Genomic DNA, 25,144 nt, shown 5'->3' with positions numbered 1-25,144 from the left:
CCGACGGCGCGCTCCGATCCCGTTCGCGTCGCTCCACATTCCCTAAGACTTGACCCGCGGTGGAGACCTGCCAACCTAAATCACACCTTTCACCGCCGTTCAAGCTCCACCCTCGCGCTGCTGACGACTGTACCTGCTAGACCCTTTTGTCCCCGCGAGAAATCATGACAAGCCGGCAATGGCTTCCGGTACAATCGCCATGGCTGCCCCAACCCAGCAGCCGATTACTCCAAACCTCTTCCATCGCATGAGACATGACAAGTCCATTCTTGCTCTGGCCGTCTCCTCCCAATACATCTTTGCCGGAACCGAAGGCGGTGAGATCCTGGTCTACGGCCTCGAGACGTACGAGCGCGTCGCTCTAATCAGCGGCCATCGCGGAAGCGTCCTTGGTCTATGCCTCTCCCAGGACCAACAACTCCTGTTCTCCAGCGCCGGTGACCGGATTGTCAATGCGGGTGCCCCATGCCACCTCTTCAGTGACTCATGGCTGACCGAGAAATCAGGTCTGGAATGCGCGCACCTTTGCCCGGGTTTACTCCATCTATTCAACCTACGACATTGGTGACGTCTTTTGCGTGTCCTACTCGGCTACCCACGAGACAATCTATCTTGGCGCTCAAAATACCAGCATCCAGTGGTACAATCTCAAGGAACGGGACACTCGCCCGCAGCCGCATCCGACAGCGCATCCAATCTTTCGCAAAGACCGCTTCTTTGATTCTCTAGGTCCTGGAGGCATCCAGACTCCTAGGCCAGACTATTCAGACGGCCCTCGCGACGCAAAAGGCGGCCAGGTTCTAGAATTGGATAAGCAGTACATTCATCAGTTTGCGCACTATGGCTACGTGTATTGCATGCTGCTGGCCAGCGGCTCGATCGCTGGATTCGCCGAGCACGAGGTCTTGATATCCGGAGGTGGTGATGGCATAATCAAAATCTGGGGATTCGATCAAGAAGATGGCGGTAGAATCCGCGAGTTGCACCAATTAGAAGATGGCCGGGACGAAGGAAACCCCGTCCAGGCCATAGTCTTGGATGGGACCTTTCTCTACAGTGGACGGCCAGAAGGAGAAATCAACGTGTGGGACCTCGAGACCAAACAGCTTGTCAGAAGTGTCAAGACTCAGGTTGGCGATGTCTTGTCGATTGTCCTTGGTGGTGGATTCCTCTTCGCTGCTGGTGATCGAGGATATGTGCAAAAGCTCAACCGCCAATATGAGACTGTCACCAAGTTTCAGGCCCACGAGGGTCTTGTGCTTGCGTCCGCCTTTACCACGTCTAGAGGCAGGCCCATTTACGTGACAGGAGGCAACGACGCCACCACGGCTGTTTGGGATGTTCGAGATTGCCAAGTCACTCCTGCAAGGCCGACTGCTACGAGCAATGGTAGGTCGAATCAGCTTGGCGATTGGACTCGCTGACAGCAACAGAGCGGCTTTTTGAATCCCTCAAAAGATTCGTGTCCTACCGCACCATTTCGTCCAACCCGCGATACAAGGCCGACTGTCGACGAGGCGCATCCTATCTCCGCTCCGTCTTTAGGAATTTCGGCGCGCATACCGAGATGCTGAAGACTGAGGATCCCTTCAACCCCGTCATCTTTGCCAAATTCAGGGGCAATCCAAAGACTTCGAGCCAAAGAAAAAAGATTTTATTCTACGGACATTACGACGTCATTGCTGCTGAGAACGAGAATGGAAAGTGGATTACGGATCCATTTTCCATGGAGGGCATCGATGGATATCTTTACGGCCGAGGAACCTCGGACAACAAAGGCCCAATCATGGCCGCCATCTTTGCCGTTGCCGAACTGCTCGAGGAGCACGCCTTGGACTCGGATATAATCTTCCTCATCGAAGGAGAAGAAGAATCCGGCTCGCGTGGATTTGCCGAAGCAGTGCGCGAAAACAAGAAGCTCATCGGAGACGTGGATTGGATCCTGTTGGCCAACAGTTACTGGCTCGATGACCACGTTCCCTGCCTGACCTATGGCCTTCGCGGTGTGATTCACGCCACAGTCCAAGTTGAAAGCCCGCACCCTGACTTGCACAGTGGTGTCGATGGAAGCTCATTGCTTGACGAGTCACTAAAAGACCTTGTCATGTTGCTCGCAAGACTCAGTGGTCCGCAAGGCAAAATTCAGATTCCTGGCTTTTACGACCCTGTACCGCCAATCGGCGATGACGAGAGGGCGCTCTACACTGAAATCACGCACTCCCTCATTGCGCGCAATCCCGATCTTGGAGACGCGGACGCTCTTGCAGAATCGCTCATCAAGCGGTGGCGCGAAGCATCCCTGACCATCCACAGATTCCACACTTCCGGGCCCAAAAACTCAACCATCATCCCGCGGCTCGCACAAGCGCCCATCTCGCTGCGCCTGGTGCCCAACCAAGAAGCGACGCAAGTAGCCAAAGCGCTGACCGAGTTCCTGCACGCGGCGTTTGACGAGATTGGCTCCAAAAACACCCTCACCATCACCATCGACCACCTGGCCGAGCCGTGGCTGGGCGACTTTCGCAACCAGATCTACCAGACACTAGAGGACGCCATCATCGACGTGTGGCACCCGGTCGAAGAGCGGCGGCGCAGCAGCATCAACCTGACGACGGCGGCCAACGCAGCCGCTGCCGCACGTGCCAGTGTTAATTCCAACAACAACTCCTCCGCATCCGCCACCACCACCACCACCTCCTCCTCAACCAACAGCAACGGCGGCGGCTACTTTGACGTCCCGGCGCACTCGACGCCGCGCTCCCCCACCACAACCGCCGCATTGACAACAACCACATCGTCGACGCTCGCGACGGGCAGCGTGACGCCGCCGGCCGAGAAGACGAGCGCCGACCCCACGGCGGCGACACAAAAGCCGCCGCGCCGGCCGCTGTACATCCGCGAGGGCGGCTCCATCCCGTCGATCCGCCTGCTTGAGAAGGAGTTCAACGCGCCCGCCGCCCACCTGCCGTGCGGCCAGGCGAGCGATAGCGCACATTTGGACAACGAGCGCTTGCGGCTCGTCAATCTGTACAAGAGCAAGGAGATTTTCAAGAGGGTCTTTGGCGAGTTGCCGAAGAAGTAGCGTAGCTGTGAGGGGGAGGGGGGCCAAAGGTGTTGGAAGTGGGTGGGGGGTGGTGTTGTTGGGTTGGGGTGCATAAGGGGAGAAAGGGAGGCGTCGACGCTTTTTTCACATCTTTCCGGCCGGTTTTCTTTACTCGTCTGTCTGTCAGCAGATTGACCCTGGTGTATTTCTATCGTATCGCATCGCTTCCCGGGCGCTGGATGCTCCCGGGAGTGGCATCAAAAATCCAAATTCCAAAGGGAATCGAACAGTTGAAACGTAAACGACAAGGCGACGGACGGACGGGTGCGCAGTACAGTACGTGCGTGCGGCGTTGACGTGTCGTCGCGCTGGATGCCGCGGAGTAAGCTTTTGTAATTTGGATTTGTATTGTCTGGGGTGCGTCTGTCGGGCTTACTTTCCCACCTACCGTCATCTACTTGGCTCTTCACATATATATATCGAACGACGTTGATGTTTCACGCCTTCCCATCTATCGTATACTTTCCGCTTCGTCGTTCGCTTCGTCTCTCGTTTTCTTCTTGGGAGCGCTTGTTGCGCTGAGGGTGACGTGGAGGCGGTAGAGAAGCGTCGTGGTGGTGGAGGTGGTGCGCAGTAGGTCCGTCCGCCTCCGACCATCACGCTGGCGGACTGACTGGAAAGTACCGTAAGTCAGGACGACAGTGGTGCTCACCGCTGGCTGCCATCGAACGACCCCAGGGGTTAGCGCGTCTCAATTCAACTGAGGAGCCGTCCCACTGCTGCGCGCCGACAGCGTGCGAGTTGGTGATTGCTCCCATGCCTGCCTGCCTGCCTGCCTACTTGCTTCGCGGCGACGAGTGGAGTCGCGGAATGGATTTGTTTGCTGTTTCTGGGCGACGAAATGGCGGCGTGCAGGTGGCTTTCACACTTACTTTCATCGCCATCGTGGCATTTGGTGTCTTGCTGCCATAGCGAGCGAGCAAGCTGCATGGTGAGCGGCACCTGACTATTCTACAAGCGCTCTAGAGAGTGCTGCTGCTATATCGCTGCCAGTCTGCCCGTGTACCACATTAAGGCAGGAAGGAACAGCAAGAACAAGAAGAAGAAGAGCCAGGGGAGGAGGGGAGGGGAGGGGCGGCAGAGCAAGCAAATTCAGCGCACGAGATGTGACATTGCGCGTCTACATGCCCCGCCCTATCCATAGTCTAGTCCGGTCGAAGAGCAGCGAGCACATCTAGACCAACAGCGATAGAGACGTCGCGTAAGCCAAGTCAAGCTGATGGAGTTTTATTGATGGGTTGGGTGGTAGTAGTGGTGGTAGTAGTAGTGGTGTGGTAGGAGAGTATGTTATGTATGTGAGAGAGTGGTAGTAGTAGTAGTAGTAATAATCGTAGCAGCCGGAGCAGTCGTCTTTCTGTCTGTATCCAAGTATGCGCAGCGTACCGGGGTTCGATGAAGTGTCGGTCGGTCGGTCGGTCGGTCGGAAGCGTCTGGTGGTGTGTATGAAGAGTTGTAAAGTAGTGTAAAAGTGTAAAAGTGTGTGTGTGCTTGTGTATACCCATCTTATCCCATCTGGTCTCATAATGCATGCTTTCACAATAGCCAAAAAAGAAAAAACAAGTGACAGGAGAAGTGGTCGAATCGTAACAAGAGAGAAACAATAAAAGGAGAAGAAACAGAGGTATTGGGTGAACAAAAATGTCACTGGTCCCTTTCCCAACCCCCGTTCCACACTCCCATGCTGCCGCCCCCCGCCGCCTGACTGCCCTGAGCACGAAGTTCCCGTCATCCTACCCATACCATTCGGGTCCCATCCCGTCCATACGTTTAGGTGTTCCGTGAATGAGAAAAGGGGCAAAGTAAAATCCCGAGTGCTGGACGTCGACTTCCGAGGTCCGGATCCGCTACTCCGGCCGGTTGGTAAAATAGTTTGTGGAATCCTCAAGTGCCCTTCTCTGTATAACGAGTGTCCGTCGTTGCGTCTTCGGTTTTCTCATCATCAAGGCCCGTGATCCAAGGCTTGGGGTGACTGGCTCCATGTGTCATCGCTTGATTGGACCAAGCAATGAGCTGGTCGACAAACGTTGAGGGGTTTTCGTAGCAACTGGGTACCCAAGGCATCTGCCCGAGCGGGTCCGGGACTACTCCGCTGCCGCTGTTTCCGTGCCTGGCGGAGCCTCCGTCGGCGAGTCTGTGTTCACGGCGTCGAGGGGTACCGCATGTAGGGCAGGCTTCGAGCTCTGATGCAGCGTGCCGAGTCGCTTCTTCTCCAGTGCGTCTATCACCCAGTTGGCCACCTCCGGGTCTTCCGGCGCCGCCGGACCCAGGTAGGATACATCCACTGTCCCTGAGGCCGATGCGTCTTCGTCTTCGTCTTCTTCTGTAATGGTCGCTGGCTTCAACAATGGCGCCAGCCAGGCGTGTTGGAGTAGCATCGCGTACGTCGGGCGCAGATTCGGGATCTTGTTGAGACATCCCCTGACAAAGTTCCTGGCTGCCTCTGAAAATCCCTCTTCAGGGAGATCAGGAGGCTCTCCGTCCACGATTGCCTACGCTATGGTGAGTACTCATCCTGTGAAAAGGCCAACGGCGACTTACCGATAATTGAGAGAAGATGTTGTTGTACGTCTCTGGAGGGTACGGGTACCTGCCCATGGCGCATTCAATGATGCTCAAGCCCAGACTCCAAATGTCACTCTGCACGCTGTAGGTTCCACCTCCAGGGTTGGCGCCAGCTTGTGCTACGCCGCCGCTAGATATCCTCTCCGGCGCCATGTAGCTTTGGCAGCCAATGTTGGTCTTGGCTATGCTTGCGACCAAGTTGCCGCTTACACCAAAGTCGCAAATCTTGACCTGGCCCTTGGTGTTGATGAGGATGTTGGTGGGCTTGACATCGCGGTGTATGATGTTGTGGTCATCTTTGAGGGACTTGAGACCCATGGTTGTTGCAAGTGTGATCTTACGTAAGACGTTTTCGGGGATCCCTTCGCCATATATCTTGTCGATAGAGCCTCCATCCATGAACTCCATGCAAATGTAGACGGCGCCTTCCTGGAAAAAGGCGCCGTAAAAGTCGATGATGAAGGGGGATATGCAGCGGTGCAGAATGTCGAGCTCCATGATGATTGCGGCGAACTTGGCGTCGTCGAGCTCGAGTCTGATTTCCTTCATGGCCATGATCAAGCCGGTACCTCCGCTGGCCATTTTCGACGTCGGGCTGGCTTCATCGGCATCGGCAACCTTGCGGGCGACGGGGGAATTGGAGATGACGGGCATGGACTGGGCTTTGTTGCCAGCCAGACCCAGCCCTGGTCTCCGCATCTGGGGCCGACTATGCCTCACCTTGTAGACGGTGCCGTAGTTGCCCTTGCCAAGCTCGTCCAATGTGTCGACCTCGTCAAGCGAGATCTTGAAGCTGTGGCCGCTGGCAAACTCGACGCCCTGGTTCGTCAGGACAGCCTTGCCCTTGAAGTGCAGGTTCCCCGTCTCCTTGTCGAGGTACTCGGCATACTTGTCCATCATGGACCCTCCGTTTGGTTGCGCAGGGCCTGCTTGGCTGTCGGCTGGGCCCGCGGCAGGGGCGCTCATGTCGGATAGCTTCAAACCGGGCTTTTTCCTGCCGACCGGCGTCGTTTTGGCAGTAGCACCATTGGGACTTGCGCCGGGAAGGCCTCCCGGCAGAGCCATGCCGCGTTTCTCAGCCAAAGAGGGTTTTTTGGGACCGGTTCCGGCCAAGCTCGGTATGGCGGGCGCTGACGGAAAGTGGGGGATGGATGGCTTGCCAGGAGTATTGGGCATTTTGAAGTTGCCTGGGACGCCGCCAGGGTTCGCGACGAAGCCGGGGGACGGTGAAGGGCTCGACGTGACTGCCGGGGAGGACTGCTGCTGACGCATGGGGTTGGGGGGAGGGGCTCCCTGCCTGCCGAGGTGAACTTTTTGTATGCGCGCGAGAATGTCTTGCGAAACATTGAGGCCGCTGTTTCTGCTCGAAATCGGGGGAGCCTTGGGAGCGGGTCGCCTCGCGGCGTTGAGGTTGCCCAAGGGCGTCGATGAAGAGGTCATGCCCAAGGTCGAGGGGGCGTCTGAGACGGAGCGACCGAGCGGAGGCGACGGACGGGCATGGTCCGAGGAGAGGTGAGCGGTCGGAGAGGTAGGAGAGGGGAGGTCGGGGCTCGAGGGGGATTCGAGGGGGGAGGGTATGTCGGAGAGATCTTCGGTCGGGGTGCTCATGATGAGGGCGGGGTAGAAGTCGGGGAAGAGGGAGGGAGGCTTTGTTCGGTGGGGAAGAGAAGTGAAGAGGAGGAGGAGGAGAAGGAATTGGGTCAGAGCATTGAAGAGGTGTGGCGGTGCGACCGAGGGAGCTGTCAAGCACGAGTGACAAGCAGGACAGAAGCGTGAGAGGAACCGAAGCGGACGGGCGTGGGTAGAGGAGGGTGTTCAGTTCAGTTGACTACAGTTGGATGAGAATGGCTTGGCGCGACGAGAAAGTGTACCGCAAGTTGGATGGGACCTGACGTAATGAAGCTATGCCTGAGGTGGGCTGGACATCACCACCATCAGAGGCACGTCAGCAATTCCCCGTCATCGCATCCATCCTGTCCGCGCGTCGGCTCCAGGTCCAAACCATGATATTGCGCCCTGGCACCGCTGGAAACCTGCATCTGCACGTCAAACAAAACATCGTATCCGCCAAGTCACCGCCCGTGGGTCGTCGTGGGCTGTGCTTGTGGCTCTCGTACGCTGCCAAGGTCTGCCGCGCCTCGCCACTCTGCAGCAAGACAAGGTCATTCACCCGTCGTCTTGATCCTCGAGCTCCGCCTTTTTATTTTCCACGCTCCCCCAACATCATCCTCACCTCTGGCTGTCCACTGGCCTGACCTACGGTACCCTATTCTTCGCCGACCCGGCCCGCCCGCCTCTCGCTTTTGCGCGCCGCGCCCTCAAACCGTTTCTGCGACACCAAACCCCCACAGCGCCGCTATCGAATCCTCCACCCCAACATCTCAATCAAACCCTCAAAATGCATTTCGCCGCCCACCGGCCACCCGCCGCAAACGACTTTGCGACCATGGCCCTCCCCGACTCTGCCCTCGCCGCCGGTTCCTTTGATGCCTCGCCCAATGGAGCCCACTCGTCGCATCCAAACTTCCTCCACCTCACCCTGCTCGTCTTCGAGGCCGTCATGGAGGTCGTCTGCGTGAGCTTGCCCGGCTACATCGTCGCCCGCCAGGGCATGTTCGACGCAAATGCCCAGAAATTCGTCGCCAACCTCAACGTCCAACTATTCACACCTTGTCTGAGTACGTCTTTGTTTGCGATCCAGCGCCACCAACACGGCTAACACCGAACAGTCTTCACCAAACTAGCCTCGCAACTCACCGCCGACAAGCTGGTCGATCTCGCCATTATCCCCGTTATATTCGTCATCCTTACCCTGGTGTCTTGGGGCTCCTCCCAGCTCGTCGGCCGTCTCTTCGGCTTTAAGCGGAAGAGGCCTCTTAACTTCATCACCGCCATGGCTGTGAGCAACCCCGCCCTGCTGTCATTGGTCCCCTCCTAACTTGTCCAGGTCTTTGCCAATTCCAATTCTCTACCCATCTCGCTCGTCCTCTCCCTCTCCAAGACCATCCAAGGCCTCCACTGGGACCAGGTTCCTGGCGACAATGATGACGAAGTCGGCGCCCGCGGAATCTTGTACCTGCTCATTTTCCAACAGCTCGGCCAGCTTGTGAGGTGGACTTGGGGATATCAGGTTCTGTTGAGGCCTGCCAGCGAATATGACGACGAAGATATGGGTGCTTCTGCTTCTCTGGAAAATGGCGATTACGAAGATTCGGCCTCGATTGAACGTCGCAACCTTTTGGAAGACGAAGACAATGGCCAAGACGACGGACACTTGCAGCCAGACTCCACATTTGCCTCTGGCAGCATCACCCCGGTGAAGAAGGACGACGACCAAGACTCGGTGATATCCAACGAGGGACATATCAACGGCAAAGCCAACCCGACACCCACCAACGGAAACGCTGTCCAAGATGGACCTGGAAACTTGGGCGGCCACCGTCATCACTCAGAAGATTTGCCCGCCGTGTCCTTCAACCGCCGCACAAAGACCAAGTCCGCCAAACAATACATCAAGCAAAAGTTTGCCACCATGTCGGATGCCGTCTCCACCGCCTTCCGATCCCTCTTCGAATCTTTCCCCAAGCCCGTTCAAAAGGTTCTGTCTGCGATTTCGGCTGGCATGGGCAGATTTCTCCGCGGTCTCTGGGAGTTTATGAACCCACCCCTGTGGGCTATGCTCGCCGCATTGATTGTCGCCTCTGTGCCTCCTCTTCAGCACCTCTTTTTCGACCCCGGAACCTTTATCAACAACTCCGTCACCCGCGCCGTCAAGCAGTCAGGAGGCGTTGCTGTACCCCTCATTCTGGTTGTGCTTGGCGCCAACCTCGCACGCAACACCCTGCCCAAGGAGACGGCCCAGGACCTCGTGGATGCCAAGGACGAGAAGAAGCTGCTAATTGCTTCGCTGGTGAGCCGCATGGTACTACCGACGATAGTCATGGCTCCCATCTTGGCAGTCTTGGCCAAGTACGCTCCCGTGAGCATCATCGACGACCCGATCTTCATGATTGTCTGCTTCTTGCTCACAGGCGCCCCGAGCGCGTTGCAATTGGCCCAGATCTGCCAGCTCAACAACGTCTACATGGGGGCGATGAGCAAGCTTTTGTTCCAGAGCTACGTCGTGTGGTAAGCTTTGCACCCCTGTACTACATGCAATCCAGCTGCTAACCGCCCACTTTCAGGATTTTGCCTTCGACGCTTATCCTCGTCATGCTTGCGCTCGAGGTCGTCGAGTGGTCCGTTGGCGCCAGCTAAGCTGCGCCACAGGCGGACGTTGACTGTGTTTCCTGAGCCGTCGCGCCGCGGCACGCCATATCGGACCTGCAGAGCCGATCACACCGCTTGTGATACCGCTCATCGCTCTTCCATGCGTGCATGACTGAGACTTTATGCTCAGCCACTAACCACGGGCTCCCGCCTTTCGCTTGTGCTCTTCAGTCTGTATTAGTTTTGAACGGCTTCAGCCAATTTGTTGTTTTTCTCCCCGCACGCGATACACACACGACGTTTTAGCAAGGCGCAACAGGTTTCGGGAAACTGGTGTCTGGGCTGTTGATGGGTTTGGAACAAACGTTTTCGGTTTGGCCTGCGTTTCAGCCGTTGGGTCGGTGGTGGGTTGGGGGTTGCACAAAAAGAAAAGACCAACTGGGCCGCGGGTCACCAAGTCAATCAAGCAGGTTTCTTCAGCTCTGCTTCAGATTGGTCAGCAGCGGCGATGACGGCAGCCATGGCAGAAATGCTGTCAGCTTTCCATCTCTACCTACTCTTCCTTTTCTCTATCGCCCCGCGGCTGGCTCAACGCGCTTCAAGCAACTACAACAACAACAACACCGAACAACCAAAAAAACAAGATGAGAGAAGCTGAGGGCAAACCCCCTCCAAAAGAAAAGTCCCTTTTTGTCGAGTTTGATACGATACATACACAAGACTGAGACGGTCGATTGCGCGCGCGCATGCCGTGGGCGTGGCGGCGGCAGCGGCGGCGGCGGTGGTGGTGGATAGACAAGTTCGCGTCCGAATCCGAAGAACATATGCCTGCTTGCTGGGCAACGAATGCGATGATTGATACGGTCCATGCTTGCTTGTTCGCTTCCTTTTAGTGCGGTGTTGTGGCGTTGTTTTCTTGTCTCTTGCGTCCTTTTCTTTTCTTTTCTTCGCTTTCTTCTTCTTCCCCCTCCCTGCCTTTTCCAGCCGCAGCGGCGTCCGTCCGTCTGTCTGTCCGTCGCGTGGGGGCACCATCCTATGGATCTGCACCTGGCTCGGCGACGGTTTGCCAAGGGGACGGAGGCAGGCTTGCTTGCTTGCTTGCTTGCTGTCTCGCAGGTTGACAGACGGACAACTGGCAGACACGGCCGGCGCGGCGCGTCTCGTCGCGCCTTGTCGCTGGGCGCGCCATGCGGCTCGCACGAGAGATGGCTTGGGTCGATTCGGGTTTGCTTGGCTGCTTGGTCCTCCGCTGCGTCTGCGTACATGCCGGTCCTTTGCCAGAACTTCAACCCGAAAAATAGACAGACGGTGCGTTTGGATTCATGGGTGTTTTCGACTGCGTTGATGATTGGTACATATACAGATACAGATACAGATACGCCTGCGTGTGCGGTTAGAGATACGCTTAATACCCTCGAGATACAAATTTTTTTTTTTCTTTTCAAACTGGTTGGTCTGGCTTGGCTTACCCACGCTATCTACCTACCTACATAGATGACGAATGTATGTGCGTGCTTGCTTGCTTGCTTGCTTGCTTGCTTGCTTACTTGCCAACCTGTCTGTCCGTCTGTCTGTCTGTCTGTCTGTCTGTCTGTCTGTCTGTCTCTCATGCTGGGCGCTTGGCTGCTTGGCTAGGTTATTTGGTCATCATTTAGTGCGCAGGCGTCGCCGCATCGCCTTGGCTGTCGCGTGCGTAGTTGCTGGACGGGGATAGCAGATGCGTTTGTCTGTCGAAGGGTGGATGGATGGTGGCTTGGGGTTGGGGTTGATGTGTGTATGCATGGGGCACGCGACAGACCAGAGAAGAGGTGTGTGGTGGACGATGGCTGTGGTGTTGAGGTTCTGTTTCATGTCGTGTACGGAAGTTTCTCTGCTGTAATGTGCGGAGGCATATCTCTGTATCTTCAGTCTGCCTGTTTCTTACCTACCGACTTACCTGGTACCTCTTCAGTCCGCCCAAGCTGCCTTTCTCTCATCGTCACTCTCACCCTTACCCTTTACCCCCCTCCCACTGTACCAACATCCTTCCCACCACCAGCCACTCACCTCACCGCCACCCCGCGCATTTCTCAGGCTGTTTCTCATTTCCTGTTTCCCCACCAGCCAGACAAGCTAATTTTTCGCGCGCGACGGGGCGGTGTGAAACCAAACAAACGGCGTTTTGTCCTGTTGTCTACATGCGCGCGTATGTATGTCAATGACGGATGCCGCGTCGACTCTGCCTCCCTACCTACCTACCTTACCTACCCACCTGATACATGCTACATGCAGCTCAGCTACTGCTAGCCGCGTGTATGCGCGTGCGCACGCGACGTGTTTGATGGAAACCAAGTCTGCGGGCGGACGGGCGGGCGGGCGGTGTGCCTGCTGCTGCGCCCAGGGCTTGGGTGGCGGTGGCGCGGAAGGAAGGGAAGTGCATCTCTTGTTTAGGTACACGTCTGATGTTGATTCGTACGGTGCATACATGGTTGTGTGTATTTACAATGCTTGTTGTATATGTGGGTATCTACAGTACGTGATGATGATGATGCAATTTGTACACTATACTACATACCTTTGTGTGTATGTGTATGTGTGAGCGCCGCCGCCCGCCGTGCAAAATGCAGTGATCCAACGCTTTGTGCCGGGCCATGCTAGGGAGCATCGTGTCGTCAAAATGCGAGCGTGCGCGCGTAACGGGAAAACGCCAAAGAAAAAATGGGAAAAGATGAAAAAGTCATGAGAAGAAAGCAACGCCATCAAACCTCAAGCGCAGCCTCAGCAGCTTTGCTATCACCCGCACCACCACTAAACGCCTTCGAATCGGCGCTTTCCTCCTCGGAGCCGCGCGTCTTGGCCACCTCGAGCACCTCGAGGCCCTCGTCGAGCTTGGGGCCCGTGTAGTTCTTCGCGCCGTCAAAGATCCACGTGATGAGCGAGATGATGACGACGATGGCGAAGACGACGACGCAGTAGTTCATGCTGGAGCCCGACACGGGGAGCTCGGGCGGGAAGACGAACAGCACCGTCGTGACGATGACGTACGCGACGCCGATCAGGTTGGCGGCCCACGCGAGCGGCTCGGGCATCGTGAAGCTGCGCGGCGGCAGCATCTTGCGCCCGCGCATGCAGTTGATGGCGACCGGCATGCCGTACGACACGCCCAGCGCGACGACCGAGGCCGCCGTGATGGCGTTGAAGGCCGAGCTCGATCCCAGGAAGATGCAGCCGAAGACGATGACCCAGCCGGTGCTGAAGATGAGGGCGTTGAGCGGAATGTCCAGCGAGTGGTGCACCTTGGCCAGGTGCCGCGAAATGGGGAGACCGCCGTCGCGCGCAAAAGCGTAGATCATGCGGCTGCTGGTCGTCATGATGGAGATGGTGGCGAAGAGCATGCAGACGAGCGGGAAGATGAGCAGGCAGGTGGCGCCGGCGCGGTTTTGCGTCGCGTTGAAGATGATTTGGAGCAGCGGTCCGGCCGACGACTCGATGACTTCGTTGATGTTGCCGGCGACGAAGAGCAGGCAGACGAGGAAGACGAATCCGGTACCAGTGCCAATGAGGACGCAGTAGATCATGATCTTGGGTCCCTCGACGGAGGCGTTGGGGATCTCCTCAATCATGTGGGCCACGGCATCGTAGCCCGTGACGCCGAGGCCACCCTGGAGCAAACCCAGAAGCCATGCAATACCATCGGGCCAGCCGGTGCTGTTGATCCAGTTGCCGAAAACAAAGTTTCCAGTGGAGTAGTTGGGCGACGCGCAGGCCAGGATGGTGATGCAGATGATGGCGAAGCCAGCAATGGACCAGCTGATGGCGGCCTTGTTGATGTGCGGAAGGGCCGAGTTGGCAAAGGCGTTGAGGAGGAAAGCAATGACGTTGTAGGCAATGTAGATCAGGAACTGGTGCCACGACTGGGCCTCGTAGGATGGGTGGTATAGGGCGATGAGTCCAACAAGAAGCTGGCTACCCAAAAGGCCTCCGGTGCAGACCAGGGCAATCCAGCCAAAGCAGTTGATCCAGCCCGTAATCCATGACAAGGCAGGCACGGTTCTTTTCCACGCAATAACTGCAACCCAGTGATATTGACCTAAATCAGTCAGTGACGAGTTTGAGGCGACGGATTCTTCCTGGACACTCACCTCCGGCCGTGGGATAGGCGGACAGGAACTCGGCCAACGAAGCAGCAAGGCAGAGATTGCAGAACCCAGCAACGACGAGACCCCAGACTACCGCAACACTGCCTCCACTGGGGAGGGCTAGGGAGAGGGAAGCGGAGAGAGCGGTCCAGGAGTTGAGAATGGCAAATGCCAGGCCCAACATGGACAGAAAGGAAAATTGACGCTTGAGCTCGCCCTTGTGGCCCAGGGACTCGAGCTTCAGCTCGTCGGCGGTGAGCTCCGGGGTTCTGGCCATGGCTCTGACAGGCGGCTGGGGCGGGAGGGACGAGAGGTGGAATGACTGCTTCGAGGCGTTGTTGGAATAGCAGCAAGTAAATATTTGGTCCAACGCACAGCTGGGGCAGGGTCCAGCACAGATACCGGCGCTACGGGCGCAAAGGGCGAGGAGTGGATTGTATCTGTGGGTTTGGTGATGGCATTAGCTATGTATTACGGTATGACGAAGAGCGCCCGCACGCACAGTCCAATCAGCGGTCATTTGCAAGACCGAAGGGGCAAAGGCCGGTGGGAAAATGTGGACTTTTCCCCGGGGAACCGAGGGACGTCTCCAGGTTTTTTTCGACAGGTGCGCGGGGAGACTTGGGGCATGGCTGGACATGGTGTTGAGGGTCCAGATGGGCGAGGTTGCATTCGACACATTTTTCTGGCCGTCCCGCAGCCACGCGGATCGTCGACAGGCGCCATACTCGGAAGGGCAGGTTTAGCATAGGGCGAGATAGAGTGCAGAAGGCTTATCTTGGAATGGTAGGGCGCGGCTTGTCTTGGAGTCTCGGCGGCTCTTATCACGACGGGACCTGACGCCGGTTGGCCCCGCTGCCCCGAGCTCCCAATCAGCTTTCGCGCTGTCAGTCGCTTACGAAGGGGATGGTGAGTAAGCGGGAAGGTCACATGTCTTGTCACATGCTCCATCACATGACTTTTCCATCTTTTGCCTCAGGCTGCAGTTCCTCCGCCACACCACCACAGCCTCACCCCAGCCACTGCCAACCCTCCTCCTCCGCTCCTCGTTTCACTCTTCCCGGTTCCCTCGCCAAGCAGTCCTTGCTCTCGTACCCTCCAGCTCGCCTCTCCACCTCATGCCGTTGCTCAGGGGCCTTTGTCGCCATGGAGTCGATTGCTCTCATCAACCCTCTCGACCGTGACCATTCACCCGTGGCTAAGACGCCCGTAGCTGCTCGCCCGCTGAACCTTTTCAACACCCAATCATTCTGGCCCTTGCTGCACGTGCAAACTTCTAGCGGGCCACTTTGGGAACCACCCGCCTAAATGGTCTCGACAGGACTCCGCTCGTCTGCGACAGGAAGGACTACCGACCCGTACCTCTTAACGATGTCGGAGAAGTTGCGCTGCTCGAGATGCGACTTTGCCCATTTAAACTCGGCGGAGCGCTGCTCCGACTGCTCTTCTCGCAGTCGCAGCGCTCCCGTATCTTGTATCTCGCAAGATCTTTTAGTCGTCATGCTGATCTCTTGCGCTGTCCTGTTGCTCGGGTAAGGCCCCTCTTATACTCGACTCGAAACTGCAAACTGACTGCTCATCAGTTACCTGAAGTGGGCCCACGCCGACAACACCGAAACTTTTTGTGACGACACCGACAAAGGCTTCATATGCTCGCCAGAAATCTCTCACTACTGGGGTCAATACAGCCCTTACTACTCGACTCCCTCTGAGATTTCGGCCGATGTTCCATCCCAATGTACCGTGACATTTGCCCAGGTACTGTCTCGTCATGGGGCCCGTGATCCAACCTCCAGCAAGACAAAGACCTACAACGAGACCATTCAAAAAATCCAGCAAAACGCGGAATCCTACATTGGCAGCAATATCACATTCCTCGAAGATCTGGAATACACGCTCGGCGCCGACGAATTGACACCCTTTGGCCAGCGCCAGCTTTACAACTCGGGCTACAAGTTCTACCAGCGCTACCAGGCCCTCGCCCGCTCCAAGAAGCTGTTTGTCCGCGCCTCAGATGAGTCCCGCGTCGTTGAAAGCGGCTACAACTTTACTCGCGGCTTCCACGATGCCATGCTGGCCGACGTCTTCTCGCATCCCAGCCAATCGGTGACGAACCGAACCAACGACTATCCGTATCCCATCTTGACCATTAGCGAAGACGCCGATTCCAACAACACGCTTTCCCATGCGCTCTGCACCGCCTTTGAGAACGAGTCCGATGATGCCATCACCGACCGCGGTCAGGGCCCGTGGACAGACATCTTCCTACCACCCATCGCAGACCGCATCAACTCTCAGTTGCCTGGCGCCAACCTGTCACTCAAAGAGACGTCCTACATCATGGATCTCTGCCCATTTTTCACCGTTGCATCCCAACCAACTACCTCGTCGCCCAACGGCGGCCTATCCGAATTCTGTTCCCTCTTCACTGTCGACGAGTGGCGCTCGTATGACTACTACCAGTCGCTCGGCAAGTACTACCACTACGGTGCTGGCGATGACCTTGGCCCGACACAAGGTGTCGGCTATGTCAACGAGCTGATCGCGCGCCTCACGCACGCGCGCTATGTGGAGGACCACACGTCAGTCAACCATACACTGGACGACAATCAGTCGACATTCCCGACGACGGATCGGAACGAAGACGTGCTGTTTGCAGACTTTAGCCACGACAACGACATGACGGCCATTTTCTTCGCTCTGGGCCTCTACGACCGGACGGCTGATCTCAACAACACGCAAATCCAGGAGCCAACCGACCCGAGCGTGGCTGGGTACAGCGCTGCCTGGACGGCGTCATTCGCCTCACGTCTGTACGTGGAGAAATTGGTCTGCGGCAGCGATGCCAGTGGCACCAGCGATACTGCCGACGCCAGCGACGAGTACGTCAGGTTCATCGTCAACGACCGCGTCATTCCGCTCGCTTGTGCCGACGACGACGGCAAGTGTCTGTTGAGCGCATTCTTGGAGACTCTCGACTTTGCAAAGAGCGGGGGCAAGTGGGAGCAGTGTTTCGAGTAGTTGAGGATGATGTCTAAACAAAAGCTTGCCCAAGAATTCTGTAAGAGAGACAGAGACGAGAAAGACTTGTATGAGGCTTGCCCAGTAGGTGAGCGATCCCTCTGTTAATGAATACTGTACATACTATCAAAAGACGGCGTGTCCCGAACGTTTTGTTTGTTCGTCTTCCTGCAAATTCTGTGTTGCTTGTTGCTACCTTGAGAACAGACATCAGCTTGTGATGTAGAGAGCGCCGTGGTCCCTACTCAAGGCAATTCGAGGAAGCAGTAGAGAAGTCACAAGAATTCCCACACCATTCTGTGGCAAAGACGATGAGATCGCACACCCAGTTCATGGACCCGACCCATAAAGCCAGAAACAAGGGAAGTTTAACCGCCAAAGAGCCACCATAATCAAGGGGGCCAAAACCACCTGCACATCGCAACGGGGTAGTTAGTTGGGGCTGCTGCTGTGGGCCGCCTGTGGCACAGCATCACAACTCACGCAATCCGACGCGGCACAGCACGCGGGGAAAGGCAACAACAGCGGAGCCGCTCCGTGTTCACACGCATACTCTCGCCTGTCGTTACGTTCTAGGACCCGATCTCTCTTGCTTCTTGCCTCAATGGATGGTTCGGTGCCAGGGGGGTGTATGGGCAGTGGCGCTTCGCCGCGCCCACGCGTGGAGTGGGTGGGCGGGTTGCGTGGGTCGCGCACTTATTTGTATGGAGGACGGGCCTGCCTAGACGGACGTCGCTTGCTTGCGTTCTTTTGCGCGACTTCGGAGACTGATGGACTGCGACTGCGACCGAAGCGGGTGCAGGCTGCCAGGCTGCTTGAGGTAAGCTTCAAATAATAAATCGCCCGCCTCTCCCGACGGCTTCACGGTACGAAACGCGCAAATGTGCAGTTCCTTCAGGAGACGGGGCATGGCGGGCAGGCCAAGGACCGTCTATCCGCCTATCTATCCACCCATCCAACCACCCTTCGCCACAAAAGCAACATGTCGCGAGTCAAGAGCACGGGGCGTCGTTCATGGTGATTAGCAAAGAGAAAGAAGACCGGAGCACGACGGGTGCGCGCCAACGACGACAATTGCGATGTTCGCGCGCGGCGGTGCGCGCGGCCAAGACAAACGTGCGGCGCGCCGAACTGAATCGCAGTGGGGATGGGCGAGTCGTGGTGTTGAGGAGCGAGTCGTGCGTGCGCGCGTGCAACGCCAGGCGGACCATCCAACAAGGCCGCCCCGTTTACCCTTCCGATTTCCAGAATCAACATTTTTCGTCTTTTCTACTTGGTGTGTGTAAGCAGAGCACATAATGAAGCGGTATAGGCACGTTGTGGCATCGACGCGGTGAGATGGGGTCGTGGAGGGCGAAGTGGTCGATGGGATGCGTGCTCGGAGCCATTTCCACCGCGAGACACGGTCGTGCTGCGCTGGGCGCGAGTCGTGGGAGAGATGAAATGCGGCGGGCCCCCTTTCGCTTTACGGTGTTGGCGGATGGCGAGAGCAATCTTGTTCGTGGTGTTTGCGCGGCGTCAGTGACAGGGCGAGGGCCATGGTGGGAGCTGTGGTGGGAACAGAGTTGTGGTGGAGTGGTCGTGAGCCATGTCGACCCGGATATTCGAGGAGCCACATTGACGAGTGCGGCAAGGCGAGCCGTAGGTCCTCCGGAGCAACTGTGTGACGAGCAAAAAGGAAGTGTCGGTGGAAGTCTTGGTGATTCTGGTGAGGAGCATTCTGTGTATATGTGCCGTCTTCTCGCCCCAGTCACCTCGCTGCCGTCGCGGCGAGGAGTGGGATCAGGAACAGGGAATTGGTGGAGCCGATGGACAGTCACTTGCAGGACGACTGCAGGGAACCGCCGTACCCTGGCTCCAGACACGCGGAAACTGTGGATTGTGATGTTCGCTGCGGCGTTGCGGGTACGAGTCGTGGGATGCAATTCGAACTCACACACTTTCCTCATGAGGACTCCCCGCGCTGCCCCTTTCGCTACGAGTACCTGCTCCGGGATGGGGTGGTTCCGAAATAGAGGAGACCTCCCCATCTGCTCCATATAATGGTAAAACTCCCCTGTTGACTAGTTGGCAGTGGCCTAAAAGTCAACAACCTTGGGCATAAACAAGTTTGTCTTTCTTCCTATAACCATAACCAGAAAATACACGACTACCTTGAGAGTGGACCAGTCTTGGAAAGCAGCCATGCGGTTATCTGCTGCAAGTCTGCTCGTGGGATCCGCCGCGGCGGCCCCATTGCTCGATCCGATTTTGGATCCCATCACCGACAGCATCTGGACCGATCTCTCAAGTCTAGTCGAAACGTCTCTGGGAACATTGGCGGGCACATTGGGCGAGGTCCAATCATTCGACTATGTGGTCATAGGAGGAGGAACTGGCGGCAACACCATGGCATACCGGCTGGCCGAAGCGGGAAACTCGGTCGCCGTCATCGAAGTCGGAGGCTCCTTCGAGGTGGGGAAGCCTGTCGTTGGACCAGCACCCTTGGGCGGCATCATCGGCATTGGAAGCAATCCCTTGGACTCGATACCCACCGTCGACTACGTCTTCACGACGACGCCTCAGCCGGGAGCAGCCGGGAGGGAGATGCACTATCCGCAGGGCAAGTGTCTCGGTGGCTCCTCTGCTCTCAACTTTATGCTGCACCACCGGCCCAGCAAAGGATCTCTCGACGAATGGGCCAAGGCCGTCGGCGATGAGAGCTACCAGTTCGACTCTTTCCTCCCGTACTTCAAGAAGAGCATGAACTTTACGCCGCCCAATACGGAGACGCGCCCCGAAAACGCCACCACGCTGTACTCGGAAAGTGACTTCATCGAGAACAACGAGGACGGCGCCATCCAAGTCACGTACCCTGCCTACTCGTGGTCATGGCAGAGCTACGCAGCCAAAGCGTTCGAGACGTTTGGCGTCAACATCACCGGAACCTACGACCAGGGCGAGCTCGACGGCTGGCACTACGCACAGCTGACGGTCGACGCAAAGACCATGACGCGCTCGACTTCAGCGCAGTGGATCTACAAGGCGCGTGACAGCGGCTTGAAGGGAGATCTCAAGGTCTTTACCGGAACCCAGGCGACCAAGATTTTGTTCGACGAGAACAAGAAGGCGTACGGCGTGCAGGTCCAGCCCGCCACGGGCGTCAACGGCCTCCTCTCGTACCAGATCAACGCGACCAAGGAAGTCATCCTGTCGGCCGGCGCGCTGCACTCGCCGCAGCTGCTCATGCTGTCGGGCATCGGTCCCGCCGCGCATCTCGAGGAGCACGGCATCGAAGTGCTCGTCGACCGGCCCGGCGTGGGCCAAAACCTGTCGGACCACCTCATCTTCGGGCCCGCGTACGAAGTCACCATCGACACGCTCGACGCCGTGCTGGCGAACCCGGTCAAGCTGGCGGCCGTCGTGGCCGAGTACGCCGCCAGCGCCACGGGGCCGCTCACCAACAACGTGGCCGAGATGCTGGCCTGGGAGCGCTTCCCCGAGTCGGCCAATCTGTCGCAATCGACGCGGGACCGCCTCGACGCGTACCCGGCCGACTGGCCGCAGATCGAGTACTTCCCGGCGGCCGGCTACATCGGCGACTTCCACATCCCGTGGGCGCAGCAGCCCAAGGACGGCAAGCAGTACGCGTCGATGCTGGCCACGCTGCTGATGCCACAGTCGCGCGGCAACGTCTCGCTGGCCAGCGACAGCGCCGCCGACAAGCCCCTCTTCAACCCCATGTGGCTGACCGACCCCGCCGACGAGGAGATGGTCGTCGCCATCTACCGCCGCATGCGCGACCTCATGAATACCGACATAGTAAAGAGCATCCGCGCCTCCGACAGCGAGTACTGGCCTGGCGACGACGTCGACTCGTACGACGAGATTTTGGGCAACTTGCGCACTTCCGTCATGGCCATCATGCACGCGTCGTGCACTTGCCGCATGGGCAAGCCCGAGGAGGAGACGGCCGTTGTGGACAGCAAGGCGCGCGTGATTGGCGTCGATGGTCTGAGGGTTGTCGATGCGAGTGCGTTTGCTTTCCTGCCGCCTGGACATCCGTCAGCTCTTATTTATGCGCTTGCGGAGAAGATCTCGGACGACATTATTAATGGCAAATGATTGGTGGCTGCGTCGTCTTTTCAACCTTACGTTTTCTTCCTTGTGTATTATATCCTCTTTCTTTTCAATTCTGTTGCATATCCCGGCTGGAAAATTAGCGTATCACTTTTAGCTGCAAGCATGACCAACTCCAATTGCCGTGCCATTATCCCATAGAGAAGGTGGCAGTGAAGTGTGATTGGATCAAGATTTTGTCTGCTTGGTCAGCTATGCTGGAAAGAGCCTTTTCTCATGTCGTAACCCGTCGTCCAAATACACCCTTTCTCAAGAGCTTTTTTTCCGCTGCAACTCCTTTTCGCTCAACTCCTGCCCTTACTCGATGCCAATGATCCATCCATCTCCTTCAACCACGCCCCTGGCATCGACACCTCCCCAGATCACGACAGTCTTGTCATTGACGTTGGCACACGCAAAGTTGGCCCGTGGACCTGGATGGGCCTTGCCCTCGTGAGCATACTCCTCAGTTGGCAGTGCAATGTCGACCTCTGCCCACGCTGCGGCCCCACTGTCAAGTCCGACGACGTCACGCGCGCCGTCCTTGGCTGCAGCCAGCGACGTGCCGTGCGAGGGGAGCTGGAACGAATACAAGAGCGACGAATTTGGAGAATCTGGATTGGCGAAGGTGTTCGAGTCGGAATCGGTATCAGCGGTGGCAGCTTGGCTGAGCTGGGCATCGGAAGGGCTGGTGGTCTTGGTGCTGCTGGCAGCCTGGCCGAACAAGTAGAGTAGATAGTGACGGCCGTGTCCAGTAGAGACGGGGAGCAGGCCGGCTCCTGAACGAGGAGTCGAAGGGCTTTGAACGAGCGGGTTCGCAGGAACTTGGATCGTAGTCCACGTCGCCGAAGCAATGTCTTTGTTCGCAGTCGTAGTGGATGCCAGGTCGTAGACGTGGACGGGCGACTGGAAGCGATCACCAGCTCCTACGGTGTACACCTTGTCCTCAACGACAGCAATGGCAGATGGAGGAGTGATTGGGGACAAAGTTTGATCCGCATGAGACTGCCAACCGCCCGTTTCGATGTCGATGGTGCTGAGACTGGGCAGAGTGCGCAAGTCTGCGGCACCTGCTGGCTTGCTGAATCCCCCGTACACGACCAGCTGGTTTCCACGCCAGAGGGCTGCGCCGTGGTGGAATTGCGAGTCTCTGGGTCCGTCTGGCACCGGAGTATGGCTCCATCGCAAGGTTGTCGTGTCGAAGATCCAGAGTTGAGGCGCTTCTCCATTCAACGAATTGCCGTGCTCATCCCGGCCGCCCCAAATGACAATCTTTGCTCCTGCCACCACGGCCGAGTGGCCGGCGCGAGGTGAAGGGACCGGAGAGTCGTCTGCGCTGCCTATTGCGGGTACTGCATGGTAGTCGAGACCGTTGGTGTGCTTTGCTCCCGGCAGCGTGATCTGATGCATTTCGTTTCCAGCGAGAAGTCCGTCGTGGGTGATGCCGCCAAAGACGTAAGCTTTGCCGTCGATGACGTTGATGCTGTGCCATTGGCGGCGGATGAGCTCGCTCACTGCTACTCTCTTCAAACTGGCTTTCAGCGGGACGGTTGGTTGAGCAATGGCATAGCCAGCGACAAGGCCGCCTTCGACGGTGGTTGAAATGACTTGCTCGGCGACTAGCGCGCCCGTTGCGATCTCGGCCATGGTGTTTGTAGTTGAGGAGGGTGTGACTGGTAGTGGTTGTATGGTTTGTGTTGCGGTTCAGTTAGTTCTGGACTTTATGCAGAATTACCTGTACCTCGCATGCCAGGGGCTTGACGTCATTGGTGCAACTTCGGGAAGGCGCTAGGACAGCACCAGCGACATCATCGCCGTGAGACCCTTATGCTTTGGGATGCTAGGAATGTACAAAACGTTCCTGGCATGCATCTTCATCCCAGTGTCTAGGACAGTCTCGTTGAACAAAGACCGCTCTGGGCTCCAGCTTGCTGGTTGTGTACCGTACATGTAGGAACGAAGTGCGGCAGTCTCTGGCCACGACGAAGATTGGTCACGGGACGGGTGCTTCCAGTCCGTCGCATCTCCAAATATGACCTCTGATCCCAGAGTTGCGAAGAATGCATGCTTTAATTGATTGATTAATTCTATTTAATGCTAAGTACCCCGCTTAGCTAAGGCTTAAGTAAGGGCTATCCCTTCTAGGATATATAGTACTATACCTAACTAGTTATAAAGGTCTATAGTATAGCTAACTACTATACTATATAATAGAGTAGGGGGTAATAAGTCCTTCCTACTAGTATTTTTATATTATATTTATAATATAGGTAGTTTTATAGTAATAAAAGAGAATAAATAAAAGATATAAGGGTAGGTTAAGAATATTACTATAGGTTATAGAATTACTAGAAGAACTAGATATAGTCTACCTAGATAGTAAATTCCTTAGTATTATTAGAGGTATCTAGAAGTTTACTTATAGCTACTATATCCTCTCCTTCTCTCCTAATTCTAGGGTAGAGGGGTTAGGTATAATAGTATCTATAGAAGTAGAAGGAGGTCTTCTCCTCTTTATAGTTATAGGTAGTAAAACTACTAGTAGTATATAGTAAAGTCCCTATAGCTAGTCTAGGTAGTATATAGGTACTAAAGTACCTATCTAAGTAGTAAGAGCTCTAGTAAGGGTATAGACCTTATATTAAAATCCTAGCTAGTATAGGAGGCTAGGGCTCTTTATATCTAGTAAGAGTAGAGTAAGAGGTCTAGTAGTTATTAGAGCTATATAGTTACTTTATAATAAAGGAAGTAATTAAGGGGGGGGGTATATATCCTATAATTTATAAGCTACTTAGATAATAAGATTATAGGCCTTCTTATTCCCTAGGTTACTAGAGTAGCCTAGGATATAGTAGATAAAAAGGTACCTAAGAGTTATCCTAGCCTCTTATCTTATATAATACTAGTATTTACTAATCTAATAAATTTCCTAGAAGTTATTATAGAGTAGATAAAAAGCTACTAAATAGTATCTATCTACTATCTACTTATAGTTAGTAAGGAGCTAAAGGTTAGTAGTTATCCTAGTAAGGGGGTAAGATAAGGTAAGTTAGGTACTTATAAGAGTAGCTCTTATCTTAGCTATAAAAGTATCCCCTAAAGGGGGGATAGTAGCTAAGTACTAGGTAATTTTATAATTAAACTACTAGATAGAGGTACTAGTACTAAGGTAGTTATTCTTAAAATAGGACCTATTAGTATAGACTACTAGTTAGTACTAGTTAAAGATTAGGAGAAGTATTAAGGTAGGGGTAATAGAGGCCTAAGGGGGGTTAGAAAGTAGATTAAGCTATTTAACTAGGGGAAGGTTATAAAGGTAGAGGCTAAGGTAGGTTTAGGGGGCTTTATTTAAAGAGAGGGACCTATATTATTCTTATAGGGGGTAATAATAGTTAAGGTAGTAGACCTAGAGGGTAGCTATATAGGAGTAGTATTTAAGCTTAACTTTTATAGAGTAGAGGCTAGCCTCCCTTATAAGAACTACCTCTAGAATAGTCTTATAGATAGGGAGGACTACTTAGGCCCCCTTATTAACTATAATCTAAAGTTTAAAGATAAGGTTAGTAACCTTATTAGGAATAGTATTACTATATTTATTAAGATAGAATAACCTATACTACTAGACTTTACTAGTATAGTAGGCTACTAAAAGGATATAGGTAATAATAGCCTAGTAGATAAGAATAAAAGGGGTACTATAGGTAGTTTTCCTAAGGCTATATAGGGCCTAGGTAATATATCTAGTATTATTTATCTAGGTAGTAATATAGTAGGAGAAGGTAAGTCTCCTATTAAAGTAAACTCCTAACTAGTAAAGGAAGGGCTTATCTAATAGGTATTAGACCTTATACTTATAGTATATAATCTAGGGTAGCTCCCTATAAGTATCTTACTATCTCTTAGTAAAGTAGATAAGCTCTAACTTTTCTTAGTTAAAAGTAATACCCTTATCTACCCCCTACTAAAGTATAGAGTTAAGGGTATTAGTAATATTATAATAGGTATACACGCGCCTATGCGAGTACTAGGGCCA

At 55.2% G+C, this 25,144-nt stretch overlaps 9 protein-coding genes across 9 annotated transcripts; 5 read left to right on the top strand and 4 right to left on the bottom strand.

Annotated features, from left to right (window-relative positions):
* Nucleotides 1-199: 199 nt before the first annotated feature.
* J3D65DRAFT_689220 (uncharacterized protein) lies at nt 200-3,478 on the top strand (the record flags this gene model as incomplete). Its single annotated transcript, XM_066803882.1, has 3 exons — nt 200-448; nt 507-1,389; nt 1,434-3,478. 3 exons carry the CDS (start codon nt 200-202, stop codon nt 3,080-3,082), a joined length of 2,781 nt encoding a protein of 926 aa, XP_066649796.1. The 3' UTR covers nt 3,083-3,478.
* A 677-nt stretch (nt 3,479-4,155) lies between these two features.
* On the bottom strand, nt 4,156-5,204 carry J3D65DRAFT_175278 (uncharacterized protein). The gene has a single exon (XM_066794293.1). The coding sequence runs from the start codon at nt 4,839-4,841 to the stop codon at nt 4,278-4,280; it is 564 nt and encodes a 187-aa protein (XP_066649795.1). The 5' UTR covers nt 4,842-5,204; the 3' UTR covers nt 4,156-4,277.
* J3D65DRAFT_175289 (Pbs2-type MAP kinase) lies at nt 5,013-7,421 on the bottom strand. Its single transcript, XM_066794294.1, has 2 exons — nt 5,642-7,421; nt 5,013-5,592 (listed from the first exon to the last, which is right to left on the bottom strand). Exons 1-2 carry the CDS (start codon nt 7,271-7,273, stop codon nt 5,185-5,187), a joined length of 2,040 nt encoding a protein of 679 aa, XP_066649794.1. The 5' UTR covers nt 7,274-7,421; the 3' UTR covers nt 5,013-5,184.
* Nucleotides 7,422-8,063: 642 nt separating this feature from the next.
* J3D65DRAFT_562626 (auxin efflux carrier superfamily protein-like protein) lies at nt 8,064-9,922 on the top strand (the record flags this gene model as incomplete). The annotated part of the gene is made up of 4 exons (XM_066797573.1): nt 8,064-8,343; nt 8,395-8,564; nt 8,613-9,793; nt 9,850-9,922. The coding sequence occupies 4 exons, from the start codon at nt 8,064-8,066 to the stop codon at nt 9,920-9,922; spliced, it is 1,704 nt and encodes a 567-aa protein (XP_066649793.1).
* A 1,639-nt stretch (nt 9,923-11,561) lies between these two features.
* J3D65DRAFT_175273 (uncharacterized protein) lies at nt 11,562-12,240 on the top strand. Its single transcript, XM_066794292.1, has one exon. It carries the CDS (start codon nt 11,651-11,653, stop codon nt 12,158-12,160), a length of 510 nt encoding a protein of 169 aa, XP_066649792.1. The 5' UTR covers nt 11,562-11,650; the 3' UTR covers nt 12,161-12,240.
* Nucleotides 12,241-12,532: 292 nt separating this feature from the next.
* On the bottom strand, nt 12,533-14,354 carry J3D65DRAFT_175260 (amino acid/polyamine transporter I). Its single transcript, XM_066794291.1, has 2 exons — nt 13,996-14,354; nt 12,533-13,943 (listed from the first exon to the last, which is right to left on the bottom strand). Exons 1-2 carry the CDS (start codon nt 14,267-14,269, stop codon nt 12,613-12,615), a joined length of 1,605 nt encoding a protein of 534 aa, XP_066649791.1. The 5' UTR covers nt 14,270-14,354; the 3' UTR covers nt 12,533-12,612.
* A 1,138-nt stretch (nt 14,355-15,492) lies between these two features.
* Nucleotides 15,493-17,013, top strand: J3D65DRAFT_648735 (histidine phosphatase superfamily; the record flags this gene model as incomplete). The annotated part of the gene is made up of 2 exons (XM_066802407.1): nt 15,493-15,524; nt 15,576-17,013. The coding sequence occupies 2 exons, from the start codon at nt 15,493-15,495 to the stop codon at nt 17,011-17,013; spliced, it is 1,470 nt and encodes a 489-aa protein (XP_066649790.1).
* A 1,997-nt stretch (nt 17,014-19,010) lies between these two features.
* On the top strand, nt 19,011-21,256 carry J3D65DRAFT_642778 (uncharacterized protein). The gene has a single exon (XM_066802026.1). The coding sequence runs from the start codon at nt 19,198-19,200 to the stop codon at nt 21,115-21,117; it is 1,920 nt and encodes a 639-aa protein (XP_066649789.1). The 5' UTR covers nt 19,011-19,197; the 3' UTR covers nt 21,118-21,256.
* Nucleotides 21,257-21,273: 17 nt separating this feature from the next.
* Nucleotides 21,274-22,878, bottom strand: J3D65DRAFT_175248 (uncharacterized protein). The gene has a single exon (XM_066794290.1). It carries the CDS (start codon nt 22,756-22,758, stop codon nt 21,430-21,432), a length of 1,329 nt encoding a protein of 442 aa, XP_066649788.1. The 5' UTR covers nt 22,759-22,878; the 3' UTR covers nt 21,274-21,429.
* Between the last annotated feature and the right edge of the window lie 2,266 nt (nt 22,879-25,144).

This window comes from Phyllosticta citribraziliensis, assembly GCF_038025025.1.
Source record: "Phyllosticta citribraziliensis strain CPC 17464 chromosome Unknown J3D65scaffold_17, whole genome shotgun sequence".
NCBI classification, from domain to species: domain Eukaryota; kingdom Fungi; phylum Ascomycota; class Dothideomycetes; order Botryosphaeriales; family Phyllostictaceae; genus Phyllosticta; species Phyllosticta citribraziliensis.
Note: the sequence above shows the minus strand (reverse complement) of the source record. Positions and strands in the feature narration are given on the sequence as shown.